Source organism: Microtus ochrogaster, linkage group LG1 (genome assembly GCF_000317375.1).
Source record: "Microtus ochrogaster isolate Prairie Vole_2 linkage group LG1, MicOch1.0, whole genome shotgun sequence".
NCBI classification, from domain to species: Eukaryota; Metazoa; Chordata; class Mammalia; order Rodentia; family Cricetidae; genus Microtus; species Microtus ochrogaster.
The window spans coordinates 54,789,692-54,806,328 of NC_022027.1; the positions used below are offsets into that span (position 1 = coordinate 54,789,692).

Sequence of the window (16,637 nt, forward strand, 5' to 3'; positions counted from 1 at the left end):
GAATAAAGAAACTGCCCTGGCCTGTTGATAGGACAGAGTAGAACTAGGTGGGGAAAACCATACTGAATGCAGGGAAAAAGAAGGCAGAGTGGAGAGAAGCCATGTAGCACCCCCGAAGACAGATGCCTGAACTCTACCCAGTAAGCCACAGCCTCATGACAATAGACAGATTAATGGAGATAGGTTAAATTAAGATATGAGAGTTAACCAGAAATAAGCTTAAACTCTTGGCCAAACAGTATTGCAATTAATATAGTTTCTGTGTGATTATTTTGGGGCTGAGCAGCAGGGAACAAAACAAGCAGCCTCCATACAATACTGCTCTTGCTGGATGTATTTATGGTCAAGTCCCTCTATCTGCCAGGGCGTCATGGTACAGATGTGTAAACTCTCTCAGCGGGGGGGGCATCACCCAAAGCATTTCAGATAACTAAAGAAAGGACTAAAAAGAACCCACCATGGCGTCATTGGCAACAACTGAGTAATATGTTAGCTGTGTTCTTAGATTTATTAGCACTCCATAGGTAGCTCATCCTGACAGACTCAGAATTTTTATGTGAGTATTTCCAAGAATTAATAGTAAATAGCAGTCATTTTGAGCCAAGCATGGTTCTGGTGATGGGGCTTGAAGGTAAAGCAATTAATTCCCTTACGTCACAAAGGCCTGGTTTTGGTTGCCAACACTAACATGAAGCTAAAGGTGCCATGCTATCCTCATCTTTTCTTATGCAGTGCTGTGTGCTCGTGTTTTATGACATGTTTCTTGTGTTCTGAGCCCTATGCTCCCTGCTCCTCACCCCTCCCCTATGCTTCCAACTCCTCACCCTTTCCCATGCTCCCTACTCCTCACCCCTTCCCCGTGTTCCCTACTCCTCACCCCTTCCCCCATGCTTCCTACTCCTCACCCCTCCCCTATGCTTCCAACTCCTCACCCCTTTCCCATGCTCCCTACTCCTCACCCCATCCCCAAGCTCCCTACTCCTCACCCCTTCCCCATGTTCCCTACTCCTCACCCCTTCCCCCATGCTTCCTACTCCTCAGCCCTTCCCCATGCTCCCAACTTCTCACCTTCTCCCCTTTTCGGGGCACCTGCCAATAGTCATCCTCAATCTTCTTCCTCATTTGCATGTAGAGCCTGTGTCCTCCAGGAACAAAAAATTTTGAAATATTTTCTATAAAAGCCTTTGAAAGCCGATTGAGTTCTTCCTGGCAGTATTGATCTGATGCTTCTTCATTCTTCGATATGAACTTGCTTTTTTTCTCATCTATTAATTCCTACAAGAGAAATGGACAGAGATCTGACACATTGAAAGAATAGAAGAGATAAAGTTCTAAGAAAGTTTGTAGAAGAGTCAGCCTATTACCTACAAGAAAGTATTCTAGTGTAATAAGACCACAAGAGAATGTGAAATACTAATGCCTGAATTAAGATTCTAAGAAATCTGTACAAGGCTAGAGTAAATGTTCTTGAAGTTCTTAGCCCTTAAAACCTTCTGGAAAAAGATGGCTCTTCACCTACAATCTCTGGATCCATGTGGGAGTCACATCCTGTAATTCCATCTTCAATGATATAACAAGGAGCAATAGAAGAGCAGTGGCCTGCAGTGGGACTCTTGTGAGAAACTGTTTCATAGGAACATAAGAATAAAGCAAGTTCAGGGATGACTTATAGGTGTTCTGGGCAGGATTGCAATCTACAAACATTAACTGCCTGAAGGACTTAGGAAACTGTATACTCATTATTCTAATCATTAGAGATTTCTGGATAAAAAGCACCTGAAGTCTGGCGAGGGGACATGAGTCTTTCACAACTGTGTTCACAATGAACACGCAGAGTGCCCATCTTAGAAGGAGTCACATAACTGGGGTCAATGAAGGCACAGCAACACTACAGCCTTGAACGGACACAGGTATGACAGTTAATGACACCAATATTACCAGCAGCTTCTTCTGGAATTGCTGGTTTTCGTCCTTGAAGGAGTGCTCCATGAAGACAGCAATGGCTTCCTTCTCACAAGCTGTGTGCACATCCAGCAGCTCCTGGAGCATGTCTGTGGGGAGCCTCAGTTGCTGGCCCATCTGCTCACTGTAGTGCTCAGCTGCCTTCTGCACAGCTGCTGAGTTCTCATGCTGGGCCAGAGCTGTCACCGCATCATCCAGACAAGGCACAGCTCCACTGTTGATGGCATCCACGTAGGTTGTCACCAGAGTCCCCAGTCCTTCACGAACCAGGAGTTTTAGGGGATAAAGGTGAAGTTATAAGTGAATGGGATCCAAGATTTTAAGACTACATTTCTAATCTCCCACAACTACACATGTACACTTGCAAACATAAACACGATAAAAATTACTCACAATTCCCAGTGACCTTAATTCCCTCTCTGAGAGTCTTGATCTTTGCCTCGGTGAAGATGTAAGAAACAAAAGCCCTCATTTGTTCCTGGAACTTAGGATCCAGTTGGTCTTCTGAGATAGTCTCAATTTTGCATAACAGTTCTTTGTCATTTGTTGGCCGGTCAAAGACAAAACACTTCCGTTTAGGGAAGAAACGTCTGATGCACTCCCTGGGCAGATTGGATGCTTGGATTCTGGGATTGTCACCTGATGTTAAGGGAAACACAAAGCAATGGGAATAGACTTAGAGCAGAGGGCAAATGATGGAGGCCCTTGTCTCTGTACTCACAGGTCTCTACCATAAACACTCAACACTTCTTTACAGGTCAAAAGTATACCAAGTTTGTACTTGGTAGACATCTGGTGAAATAGTTCAGGAGACATTTGACTCCACTGGGAAGAGCATATGGTTGAAATCTACAGGCATGAACATGGCATCAAGCATGCTGTTGTTGGAGGAAGGGCCTCTTGTTCTTCCTGGCTGCCCAGCCAGCTTAGATCCTAAATAATCACACGGATATGGTATTAATCAAAACACTGCTTGGCCCATTAGCTCTAGCTTCTTATTGGCTAACTCTTACATCTTAATTTAACCTAATTCTAATAAGCTGTGTATCACCACAACATCATGGAGTACCAGCAAAGTTTCAGCACATCTATCTCCAGTTGTGGCTCCAAGGCATCTCTCTGACCCTGCCCTTCTTCCTCCCAGCATACAGCTTAACTTTCCCCACCTAGTTCTGTTCTTCCCTGCCATAGGCTCAAAGCAGTTCTTTATTCATTAACCAATAAAAGCAACACACAGACAGAAGGACCTCCCACACCACACTGTAGTTGTGTGCCCTGTTGACTGAACAGCAAAAGTTTTAATGTGATTTCTGGCCCAATTACTCCTTTGTAGCAAAGGAGCTGTTGTGACCCAAAAGAAAAGCCATAAATAAAGGATAATAGAGTATAAAAGTTAGCAACATTAGCAATTCTAAGCAAGAAGCTATGGTTACTGAAAACTGCTTTGATGCTAAACTTCCCACAGGGCAGGATTCCCTGCCCTCTCTTAAGGAGGGAGGGGAAGGGAAGAGGGAAAGTGGAGGAGCAGGAAGGAAATGGGAGGAGGGGAGGAAGTGTAAATTTTTTGAATGGAAAAATAAAAAAAAAAGAATTCCAACACAATGAGCAAAAAAAAATTCATTTTTGTAAACACCAAATATACACTATAGAAAATAAAAGTATCCTTCCCATTTGGGGAGGGAAGGCAGGACTATGAACAAGTATAGGATACACAAGTCTATACATACATCTAGATATCAGATGTGCTACATTAACACATTATTTTATGAAACTGCTGTATTGAGGACTTTCTCCCATTCTATCATGTGGATGGGTGGGGTGTGTGTATGCATGTCTGCCTGTGTCTGGGTGTGTGTGTGTGAGCACACATGCATGTGTCTGCATGTGGGTGCCAGATGTTGTCTTTAGAAGTCCTCTACAGCCAGTCTTTCCTTATTCAATGAGGCAGGGTCTCTCAGGTCAAGCTGGACTCTCCGGTGCAGTCTGTCTGGCTAGCCAGCATGCTCCACCACCAGCCTGTGTCCTCAGCCTGGGCACTGGACTCAAGGTAGATGTTCACACCCAGCCAGCATTTATGCAAGTTCTGGAGATCACACCTCCAGTCCTCGCACTTGGGTGACAAGGACTTTAAACACAAAGTTATCTCCCCACCCCATGCACTAGGGATTTTTATTGAATCCATTTTAGTTGTTCATTCCATGACAATTAACCATGTGAGATGACAGCAGTGCCATCTGCTGAGCTGGAGGAACCGCCTGTGTTCTACAACATCCAGGTACAACACTCAAGCAGAGCAATAAATGTTTTCTGAAAATTGAATACAGAGCTCTTATCGTTTCCATCAAAAGTTGTATAAGAGGATTTCAATGAGTTTGAGGCTACCATGACCTGTATACAACATTCTAGGCTAGCAAAATAATCTATATTGTGAGAACTTTTTTCAAAAAAAAAAAACAGAAAATCAAACAAACAAATAAAAAACAAAATTGTAAACAAAAAAGGAAGAAAGAGAAAAAAGAAATAATAACAAAAGAAGAAAGGGGGAAAGAAAAAAGGAAAGGAAAGCTGAGTGATAGCACATGTTTAATCCCGGTATTTGGAAGAAAGAGGCTGGAGACACTCAATTCCAGGCCAGCCTAAACTCAGCTACATAGCGAACAACAGGCCCACTAAGGGCTACATTGTGATACCTTGATTAAAAATAAACAATAGTAGATTATAGTGAAGGGACTCTGGCCAGTGTAGTAAGCATGGGTCTGGCAGGCCTTGCCTTTCACCCATCCCCTCTTCCTTGTTAAAGACAATTAGACTATATTCCTAAAATTAGCCACCAAAGTCTATTCCCTCATTTGGCCACTTCCTCCTGCTGAAACCAACTGCCAAGGTCCAGCTATGGATGTTCTGAAATGCAACAATCCAAAGCCCCCTTTGGCTCACCTAGTTAACACACCCAATTAAAATTAAACACCCCATCCTAACACGGGATTTCCCCTTTCACCTTTATAAACTGCCATTTGGCTGTGGGCCATGTCTGTCTCCACTTTGTCCAGAGGCAGGTCCTTCGTCCTCTGGAACAAGGGTCACCTTCCCATCTCCTTTGATCCCTTCCCCTTCTCCCTCATCCTCCATCTCCTGTGTTTGTCTCTTATGTCTCTCTGGGGCAAATAAATCTTTGGGATGAGAACTGAGCCATGGGGTGTCCAGGCCTGGATACTTTATTTCCTATGTAATTTCAGGACTGTGAGTACTGGTTTCACAGGCTGCTTTCCCACCTACTGTGTTTTTAATATTTTGAGAAAACAAAGACAGAAAAATAAAAGCAGTGAGCCAATCAGAACTGGCATTCCTCGCAGGCTTCAGACGCTCTACTCGGGCTAATAATGTCCATGTAAATAGTTTACAGACCACTAATATTACTGATCCTGACATGGTAGCATGAACAAAAACAGAAGGCTGTGATAAATAATGACACATTCCGAGAAGGCATAGACTGAAGAGACACATCCGTCAGTTTACTTGGAACACAGATATTTTGCATGCAACATAACCAACCCATCATTCAAAACCTATGTTTCTCCATGAGAAGAACAATGTATAACTCTGTAAAAATTTATTTTGAGATGGGCTATGTATGATAAATTCATGGAAGAAATTATGTAGCCAAGTATTTCTTATAGGAAGGAAGACACAAAATCTAGCAATACAATCTCTGAATTTGGAGAAGTTTAGATGGTTTAGACTCTAGACCTTAAAGCCCTGACTTGGAATAACTTTCCTATGCCCTAGGGTCTACTTTTCTCAAAAGAAATTAAACTCCAGTTCCCAGGCATTATCAATCAATGGCCTATCGGAGTTTCTGCAGACCTCCATCCCACTGCCAATACAGAAGGACCCCACAAACGATGGGAGCAACTCAGCAGATCCCAGCCCTTTCCAGGCCTCCACCCCAGCCCTCCCTCTACCTGGGATCAGCTTCAGTGCATTCTCCAGGTACTCATCCTCCGTGATGCTCTTTCCATCTAACTTCAGCTCCAGGGTAAAATCCCGAACAGTCCAGATGAAGTCTGGGAAGAAACTCACAAACTCTGTGGAATTCTTTATTCCATCAGGACTTGGGGAAGACTTTGTCCTGATCAGCTCAGTGAGTCCTGTGACGTAACTGGCACTGGGTTAAGAAAAAGTAAATTCACATACACGTTCTCATGATTCTCTTATTAAAAATAAATCACAATAAACAGTCTTTGCTGCCCTGGGTCTCCTCTGCCCCACCAAAAGCCACACAGTGACAGGGCAGGTCTGTGCCTCTACATGCATTCCAGAACACTCAATGAAACATGGCGCCTCAGGTCCTGCAAGGATACTGCAGCTGCTCCAGGGCCTGGTGGTTGATGGTGCCCATGCTGTTGTAGACAAAGGTGCTGCTCAGAAGCACAGCCAGGGCAAAGATCCACGAGTCATTCGTAGGGTCAACCTGGAAGACATATGAGGGCAGAGGACTGAGAAAGAACTCCTCAGAAGTCCATCTGGGATGCCTTTGTGGCCATGTTTTGCTAGAAACTCTGGAGGGCAAAGCATGTGGAACAAGAGAGTGTGTTCTGGCTAGAGAAAGAATCCAAGATCAGCCTGAGAAACTTACTGGAACAAAACTCAAGTTCAAATGGATCAAAGACCTCAACATAGAGTATTTCTTAAGTAATAAAAGCAGAAGTCCTGTATGATCCTGAGATCTTATTTTTATCCACAAGTAATGGTTAATCTTCATTGTCAATTGATGGAATTTTAAATCACCATGGAAACAAATCTCTGGACATTTTTATGAGGAGTTATCTAGATTGGGTTTCATGAAGACCTGTCCTAAACACGAATGGTACAACTCCATCAGCTGGGTCTCAAGCTGAAGGAAAAGGAGGAACAGAACTGAACTCAGGCCTTCCTTTCCTCTGCTTCACAATTGTAGATGACATGTGACCAACAGTCTTTTGTTTCTGCTGTTCACTTGATGGTCTGTATCCCCTGAAACTGTGACAGAAGTAGGGAAGTAGATCAGATGATGCAAATACTGGAGAGTAAGAGAGATTCCAAGAGCCAGACTCATCCATGTTTCATGTGTCATTATTCAGAAGAATCAAAATGTTGAGTGACTGACTATAAATGTGTCTGAGTGACTGGATGGTAAAGAAAACATGGATGCAGCAATACGAACGCAGCATTTAAAAAAGAGAGGAAGCCTGTCATTGGAGACAATGTGTATAAACCTTAGATCAGTATGCTAAATGACATCAGACAAATTTTAAAAATACAGTGTTACTAATGCCTTTCTGGAGTGAAATGGAAAACCTGGGAATTTAGACTCTGCTCTCATGTCTAAAACTAAGGGAAGGAATAAAAGGATGAATCAGCAAGCAAGACGGCACAGGATGGAAAGGCTCTTACTGTGCAATCCCAACAGCTTATTTCAATTTCTGTAACCCACATGAAGGTGGAAGGCACTGTGGCATGTGCCTACACACACACACGCGCGCGCATGCACACACACACACCACACATATTCATGCACCCACATACACCACATAACATCTCACATACAACAGCAAGATTTTTTTTAATCACTCAGTTCACCTATTTAAGAAAGTCAAGTTTGTCTAACTAGTTATTGTGGGACAAACAGGCCTTCACTGAACCTGCAGAGTCAGCTCTCTCAAGAACTTCCAGAATGCCATGTTGACAGTAGATAAATTTCACAATAAAAAGAAAATGTGAACCCAAGGGGCTGGATAGATAGCTCAGAGGAACGAACACTGGCTGCTGCTCCAGAGGACCACAGTCTGGTTCCCGACATCCACATCAGATCACTTCTAACTTCTGTAACTCCAGCTCCAGGAATCCAAAGCCTCTGAACACCAAGGATGCCTGTACTCACACACACATACCATAGGCAGACACACACACAACACACAATAAAAAAAAATATCTCCCAAATGTATAAACCTAACTCCTTAACTCCATCCTCAAGATCTATCTTTGGTATCTCAGAAGACAAGACAGAAGTCATTCTTCTTCATTCACTGGAATGGGCTGTTATCCACCTTCTCATCAGTGTATCCTTCCACCTAACTGTTCCTAGTACGATGTCATCAACCCTCTCATCAACGCATTCATCTGCCTACCTGTTTCTAGTATGATGTCACTGGCCTTCAAAGCATCCATTCACTTACCTGCTCCTAGTATGATGTCATCCACCTTTTCATGGAAGCATTTTTCCATCTAACACTGATAGCAGAAGTAGTGCTGGCTACCTGAGTCACCTTTCAAAATGGAAGACCTTGTTCATCTAGCTATGGCAGTGCTGATGGGTAGCAGCTCTCATATGCCAAGCCTCCATATGACAAAGGCCTCCATGGAAGACTGAGAGATGGGTAGGCACAAGAGATAAAGACTTTCACCCTTGACCCAACAAAGGCTAGTTCAAAAGTTCCAGCCCCAGCTCTCCTTGAAGTTCAGAGGTCAGAGGCTCAGAGGCTGCCCCGTGATGTCTTTTCCTCTCACCATCCTGCTTCATTCTAGGTACTAGACTCTACCACAGTACACAGAGGTAGGATCCTCAATGAAACTAGGAGCATTCTTAGAAGAAAAATCCTTTTTTATTTTATTCACTAATATCTAACTACTATGCCTAGAATCTAGGAATTGAACTGCTAAATAAACTTTACTTGAATTGAATCAAATCATTCACCCAAATGGCAAGAAATAAAACATGTTTTACCTAAAATAATAATATGATATCCGGGTGGTAGTGGCCCATGCCTTTAATCCCAGCACTTGGGAGGCAGAGGCAGATGGATCTCTATGGGTCTGAGACCAGCCTGGTGTACAGATTGAGTTATAGGACAGGCTCCAAAGCCACACAGAGAAACCCTGTCTCAAAAAAGGAAGGAAGGAAGGAAGGAAGGAAGGAAGGAAGGAAGGAAGGAAGAAACAAAGAGAGAGATCTGACCTTATCTAAGAGTGAAATCTAAATAGAAGTAAGCAGATGTTTCTGTCCTGCAGGGTCCCAAAGCCCTTCAGCTCCAAAGTAACAAAGAGAGACTTATATTAATTATAAACTGTTTTTCCTATTAGCTCAGGCTTATTATTAACTAGCTCTTACAATTTAAATTAACCCATAATTCTTACCTATGTTTAGCCAGGTAGCGTGGTGCCTTGCTCAGTGCAGCATTCTTATGTGGCTTCCTCTCTATCTGGGTGGTGACTACAGACTGAGCCTGTACTCTTCTCAGAATTCTGCTGGTCTGGTTACCCTGTCTATAATTCCTGTCTGGATACTGGCCAGTCAGCACTTTATTAAAGCAATAGGAGTGACAAATCTTTACAGAGTATGAGAGCATTATCCCACAGCAAAGAGATGAGTGTTTTACCTCACCTGCTATAGTTCAGTCTGTAGAACTAATAGACCTATTTATAAATTGATCAATTAGTTAGATAATAAGGGATCATAAGGGACAGCTTGAGCTTCATCCTACCTTTTCCACATCACCCAGGCCCTCAGTATCCAGAAGAACCAGGGTGTGCTTTGGCTTGGTGGGATGGGGCACACACCACATCCAGATGCCCTTGGTTTCAGACTGCACAGTGGAGCCCAGAGGGAAGCCTGAGGGAAGAAGTGAGGACTTAGGTTCAGTATGTGAACATCCTGCACAGATAGCCCCGTGTGCTCAAACATCAGTGCCCAGCAGCCAGGATTCTGTTGAGGGATTCCCAGAGTTTTAGGAATTGGAGTCTAGATGGAGGATACAGCAGCCAGAGAAGTAATATTGGAAGTTATGACTGGGTCACAAGTCTCTTCCTCTGTCTCGGCCACCTGTCATCCATGCAGCTGCCACTGTAACCTCACTATGGTCTCAGGATCAATGACTCCAACAAGTGTCCAGACAAATCGATCCCCATTAGGTTATTCTCTCTGGTGTTTTAAACACAGCCATGAAAAAGCAAAGAAGAGGACAAGGCACACAAAATTGGCAGTATTTGAATCCCAACACTCAAAACGGTGCTTCATCTTTCCTCAAGATGAGCTGTCTATAAAAAGACATTTAACATAAGAGCGATGCCACACAAAAGCACCAAATAAAAACAGAGAGGCATCACAAATCTGAGAACATGGAGCACTCTGGTGGTTACAGTGAGTGTGTTGAACCAGCCATGGTTGTACACGCCTGTCATTCCTGAAGGCAGGAGACAGAGGCAGGAGAATTGCCATTAGCTTGAGAGCAATTGGGACTACATAGCTAGAACCAGATCAAACAATAAGACTGTCTCAAAAAATAAAAAGGTACTTCCTACAAATTGTGGGAAATGGTATGAGTTAAAACTCAGAGACACACAAGAAGAGAAAAAACTAGAAAAAGAAAATTATTATAATAGTTTTGTATTCAAAGTTATTAAAGAAGAAAAACAAAGTCCTTCTTTAAAAGGATATAAATTCCTTTTTAAAGTTTTTTCAAGAGTTTCATTTCTAAATAAACAATAATTAAGATTTACTTATTTCATTTTATGAATATTGGAATTTTGCCTACACGTATATAAGTGCACCATGTGCATGCCTCAAGCCAATAAAGGTTAAATATGGGCATCAAATCCTCTAGAGCTGGAGTTAGAGAATTTTGAGTCACCATATGGGTGCTGGGAACCCTGTCCTTTGCAAGAGCAGCCTCGACCACCTATCCTACCCATGATTTTAAAGACTTAAGTATTCAAAGACATTTCTATCATGATGGAAATACTTTACTGAGAAAGGAAAACCTGCTGTATGAGACAAGAGACTGACACACAGAATCCCATTGCTTTGGGCATCAGAAAAGGCCCTATCTTGAGCACTCCTAGGAGAAATTTTCCTTAATGAAACAGAAAAAAAGAATGCAGGAACCGATTATTGGGGAGCAGTAATTACTCATGCAAATTAGCATGAGAGGGTGACTTTGCTGCAAGCAGTTTGGCTTCCCTTTGTTATAATTGGGAATCAGAATTAAGAAAATGTGGCAAAGACAGTCAAACTTTTGGCTAGCATTCAGCATGCCACTCACCGTGATTCTATCCTAACAGACGGTTCATCAGGTAGGACTTCCCTGAACGGTACAATCCAGCAATAGCCACAACTACCACTGGCTGCGAAATCTTGTTCAGAATCTCTATGGCTGTCTGGTTCACAGACAGCCGATCCTTCTGGTTTTCCACCAGACAAATGGGAGCCATCATTTGGGATCCGATCATGGCAACTTGCCAACCTAGAAGAATCTGCAAGAAGAATCTGCAAACAGAATACAAAGCCATTGTCTGCTTCAGTGTTACTCAAGTCCTAAGTGGCTCAGGACTGATGACATTCGCACATTTTCTATTGGCAGTGAATAGATACAGAGGAGGTTCTCCACTTTCTTCATCATTCCTCAAAGTTCTAAAGAAGCTTTTGGTAAGACATGGCTGCCATCATATGTAAGGGTTTGCTTCAATAGTAAATACCAAACAACTGTTGCCTTCATTAAGGTCTTCCAATATGCTAAGTCTTATAATGAATCTTTATATGTTACCTCCCAAAATCTATATGAACCTATATGTTACAGATTACTGTACATTGCCAATGGGATAAGTGAATTTGCAAAACCTTAAACACCCAGCAAAGTGGCAGAGCACTTGGTTCTAAGCCCTTGTTCCCCCTGTGAATGACTTTAAAGTGACTGGAAAATATACCAGAGTTTTTGAAACACACATGAATTACACAAACACTGAAATATCCCAATGAATAAATAATGTGGATTACATGTACATTTACTTGACTTTTCACTGCCTAACCCCGCACCCCATCTGATACAGAGTCTGTCTACAGAAAGTAAAGAAGACCTTAATTGTGACAGACTAGCCTGGGGCTAACCTGGTCTATTTTACCTAATTTGGATTTTGAGGAGGGCTTATTTCTAGAACATGAACTAAAATTTCAATATGAGTGAATAAATAGAAAAAAAATCCACGTTTTAAAATTAAGAACTTATAAAGGGTATAAAAGGCAGTCCAAGTGCTGTGAGACAATGGTTTTTCATCCTGTCATTTGTATTATTTTTAATAAAATGCTTACTGGGGGCTGGAGAGATAGCTCAGTGGTTAAGAGCATTGCCTGCTCTTCCAAAGGTCCTGAGTTCAATTCCCAGCAACCACATGGTGGCTCACAACCATCTGTAATGAGGTCTAGTGCCCTCTTCTGGCCTGCAGGCATACACACAGACAGAACATTGTATACATAACAAATAAATAAATAAATATAAAAAAAATAAAATAAAAGACTTATTGGCCAGTAGCTAGGCAGGCAGTATAGGCAGGGCGACTAGGCAGGAAGTTGAGGCATGGCTATGAGAATTATCAGAAGAAGGAAGTTTCAGTCCGCAGTTGTGACCCAGATGCAGTGGATGCAAGATGTGACTGCCTCCCAAAATAGGTACCAAGCCATGTGGCTAACATAGACAAGAATTATGGGTTATAAGAGTTAATAAGAAGCCTGAGCTAATGGGCCAATCAGTTTATAACTAATGTAGGCCTCTGTGTGATTTCTTTAGGACTTAACGACTGCAGGAACCGGGCAAAACAGAAACCTCAGTCAACAGAACGGTACCCAACAAGTAGACAACTGCATCCATATAAAACCCGAGAGATCTCAGGAGTAATTCTAGACCCAAAATAACAGTGTTAAGCATGACTTCTTGATAGCAGCACTGTCTCGGATGGGCTCTGCTTGCTAGAGGCAAGTGCTCTCATTTAAGAGAGGCTTCCTGACTCAGCTTTAGCTGCAAAACCTTCCAGCTCTTTTAAGAGGTCCTGCCACAAAACACTTAAGTGTTGATGAAAAGCTGACTGCATACTTTTTGGTGGTTGCAGGGACCTTAAAATGCCATAGAGTTGTGGCAATAAACATGGCTCCAGCCAATACCTCCACCATGAGGCCAGACTCTCAGAAAGCTAATAAATGGGGTAGATCCAGCTGTCTTGATCATAATTCTAAATTTTCATTAGGTCCTCATGAGATTATCAGTGCCCCAAATCAACAGGAAGTAGCCTGAAAAACTACACCCACATTCCCAAAAATGGACTACAGATATTTTTCTTTGTTTAGAATGTTGGTTACAGGTTGTTATGGATAACAGTTAGGAGAAAAGCTAAACAAAGGAGATTAGGTTCAGAGTTCTTGTTTTCTTAAAAAAAAAAAAACAAAAAAAGAAAAAAGGGGGGGAAGTGCTGTGATGCAATGGTCTTTTATCCTGTCACTTATACTGCTTTTAATAAAACACTGATTGGCCAGTAGCTAGGCAGGAAGTGTAGGCAGGGCAACCAAGAAGGAAGTTGAGGCATGACAACGAGAAATATGGGGAGAGGGAAGTTTCAGCCTATACTTGTGATCCAGATATGGCTCATTTAAGAAAGGCTTCCTGACAGCTTTAGCTGCAAAAACTTTGCATCCCATTTAAGAAGTTCTGTCACAAAACACTTAAATGGTGTTTATAAATAGCCTACAGCATGAATTCTTCGTGTCAGCACAGGCCTTGAAATGCCATAGAGTTATGGTAATAAACATGGCTCCAGCCAGTACCTCTGCCAAGAGGCTAGACTCTCAAAAAAAAAAAAAAAGCTAAAGAATGGGCACTGTCAAAGCCACAGCTTTAATCCTAGCCATATTGCTTAGCAAATTAAAGACTTGTGTGGTCAGAAAAAGAGAGATATAGTAAAGACAGTTTCAGACAAAAAAAGCCTCTAAACGATTTAGAGCATATTTAAAAGTATATGTAGGCTTGGAAAAGAAAAAAAGGATAAAGTCCTTAAAATAAAAAAAAACAGAGCATAGTTGGGCGGTGGTGGCACACACCTTTAATCCTAGCACTTGGGAGGCAGAGGCAGGTGGATCTCTGTGAGTTCAAGGACAGCTTGGCCTACAGAGGGGGTTCCAGAACAAAGATGTACAGAGAAACCCTGTCTCTAAAAGCCAAAAATTAAAAATAAAATTTAAAAAAAATAGAGTTTAAAATAAAGCCACATGAAGATGGAAAACACGGAGAGAGTCTGGATACGGTATGTTATTATGTTCTCTTTGAATTGTTTGAATGCTGAGGAAGGTGCAACAGCTGCTAAAGGATATTTGTTTATAAATGCTACTGAATTAATCCAAGATAAGTATTTTGAAAATACCTTGATTTCAAAATTTGGGTCTAGTATATGCTTTGGAAAAGAGCTTCTGCTTTTGTTTCCACAGGGGATCAAAAGCTATGGATTCCTTACCAGCTAATATAGTTTATCAAACAAGACTTTCTGGAGCAATGGCCCAGATGGTCCAACTCCATGACAGCTTCAGAACTACTGGCTGAGATGCACCTACCCACACAGGATACCCCATAAAAGACCTGATTAACAGCATCCCCAATCAGCAGGAAGTAGTCTGGAGAACAATGCCCAACTTCCCTAAATGATTGCTTATAAATGTTTGTTTAAATTAAAAGTGGAAAATGTTATAGAGATGAATACTTTGCATTGTTATGGATCTTAGTTTATTGACACAAATTTAAGGTAAATTTTGTTATATGTATATTTCTGCTCTTCATTATGGTATTGTGTTTGTAGAGCTCATTTAAAATGTAATGTGTAAAATGTGTGGGGAATCCAGCCCATGGTTCCATCCAGGAGGACCCAAATTGAAGAGCCAAATCCCAAACAATCAAACCACTAGAAGGAAGACCATGAACAGCACAGCCATTTGGGGGCTCCATCCTGGTAAAGCCTACAATGAAATTCTCAGAATTTGTTTCTTAAGAGAACAACATTAGCCAACCAGAACTGAGCGGCAAACTCTGCAGGCACTGTGAGTCATCCTTCACAAGCAGAGAATGCACCTGAACTCCAAACAAGACAAAGAGCTGTGGACTGACAGGGATGCCCAGTGTGGGTGCTGGGAACTTAACTTGCGTCCTCCACAAGAGCAGTGTGTGCTGCTAACCTCTGAGCCATCTCTTCAGCCCCACATCATATATCTTAACTCTATAGCATAGTCTTAAAAATAACAGAATTTTAAGATTTTGCTGTTTTTTATTAAAATGTATTTATTTTTTAAAAAAATGTAATGTGTAATTAATAAATCTAGGTTAATAGACAATTATCTATAATAGTCAAGTGTGTTATCATGTTAGTTAAGTTTTCTGAATGTACAAAGATATACTTCAGGTAGCTAGCTAGGTATTCTTCAAACCTTTCAAAGATGAAAAGAATATGGCATTTAAAATGTTTTAATAACTTAGGACTTTTCATGACAATAAGATACATCTGCTCCTGGAAGCACCAATCTACTTCAAGAGGATGATGGGCATCATGGTGGCTCCTTATGGAGTTGGTTAGCCATTTGGGCAAGAAACTGCTCCTGACTGGACTGCTTGATAATATGTTGTATGAACTGGACATGCAGGACCCACAGAAATGACTGCTGAACTTGCCTAAAGGTGAGATGGTCCTTTGGGGTTCCTGCATCACCATTCCTGACATCAAGCTCTATTACAGAGCTACATTAATGAAAATAGTTTTGTATTGTCACAAAAACAGATAGGTACACCAATGGAATTGAATCAAAGGCCCAAATATTAATCCACACAGAAATGAACACCTAATTTTTGACAAAGAAGCTAAAATTATACAATAGAAAAAAAAAGCATCTTCAATGAATGGGGATGGCATAACTGGATATCAACATGGAGAATAATGAAAATAGACCCGTATCTATCACCATGCACAAAACTCAAGTCCAAATAGATCAAAGACCTCAACATAAAGCCAGCCACACAGAACCTCATAGAAAAAAAAAGTGAGAAGTAGCCCTGAACACATTGGCACAGGAGACCACTTCCTAAATATATCACCAGGAGAACAGTCACTGAGAGAAACAATTAATAAATGGGACCACCTAAAACTAGAAAGCCTTTGTAAATCAAAGTACACAGTCATTAAGACAAAATGGCAGACTACAGAATGAAAAAAGATCTTTACCAACCCCACATCTGACAGAGTACTGATCTCGAAAATATTCAAAGAACTCAATAAACTAGACACCAAAAAACCAAATGCTCCAATTTGAAAAATGGAGTACAGATCTAAACAGAGAACTTTAAACAGAGGAATATCAAATGGACAAAAGACACTTAAGAAAATACTTAGCATCCTTAGTCATCAGAGAAATCAAAATCAAAATAACTCTGAGATACCATCTTACACCTCTCAGAATGGCTAAGATCAAAAACACTGATGACAACTTATGCTGGAGAGGATGTGGAACAAAGGGAACACTCCTCCATTGCTGGTGTACAGCCACTTTGGAAATCAATGCGTCAGTTTCTCAGAAAATTGAGACTCAATCTACCTCAAGACCCAGAAATACACTCTTGGACATATACCCAGGGATACACACTCATACCACAAGGACAGTTCCTACACTATGTTCATAGCAGCACTATTTGCAATAGACAGAGCCTGGAAGCAAACTAGATGCCCCTCCCCTGAAGAATGGATAAGGAAAATGTGGTACATTTCCACGATGGAGTACTACTTAGTGGCAAAATAGCAATGACGTCTTGAAATTTGCATGCAAACTGATGAAACTAGAAAAAAAA

The 16,637-nt window shown here is 41.5% G+C and overlaps 1 protein-coding gene across 1 annotated transcript in view; it reads right to left on the minus strand.

Annotated features, from left to right (window-relative positions):
- The window catches only part of LOC101984968 (guanylate-binding protein 6-like), a 21,280-nt gene that overhangs the window by 2,538 nt on the left and 2,105 nt on the right, over positions 1-16,637 (minus strand). Inside the window, 7 exon segments of the mRNA XM_026785037.1 lie at positions 1,069-1,275; positions 1,939-2,219; positions 2,356-2,601; positions 5,925-6,121; positions 6,324-6,433; positions 9,483-9,610; positions 11,040-11,263. Coding sequence (XP_026640838.1) covers positions 1,069-1,275; positions 1,939-2,219; positions 2,356-2,601; positions 5,925-6,121; positions 6,324-6,433; positions 9,483-9,610; positions 11,040-11,263 — 1,393 coding nt within the window.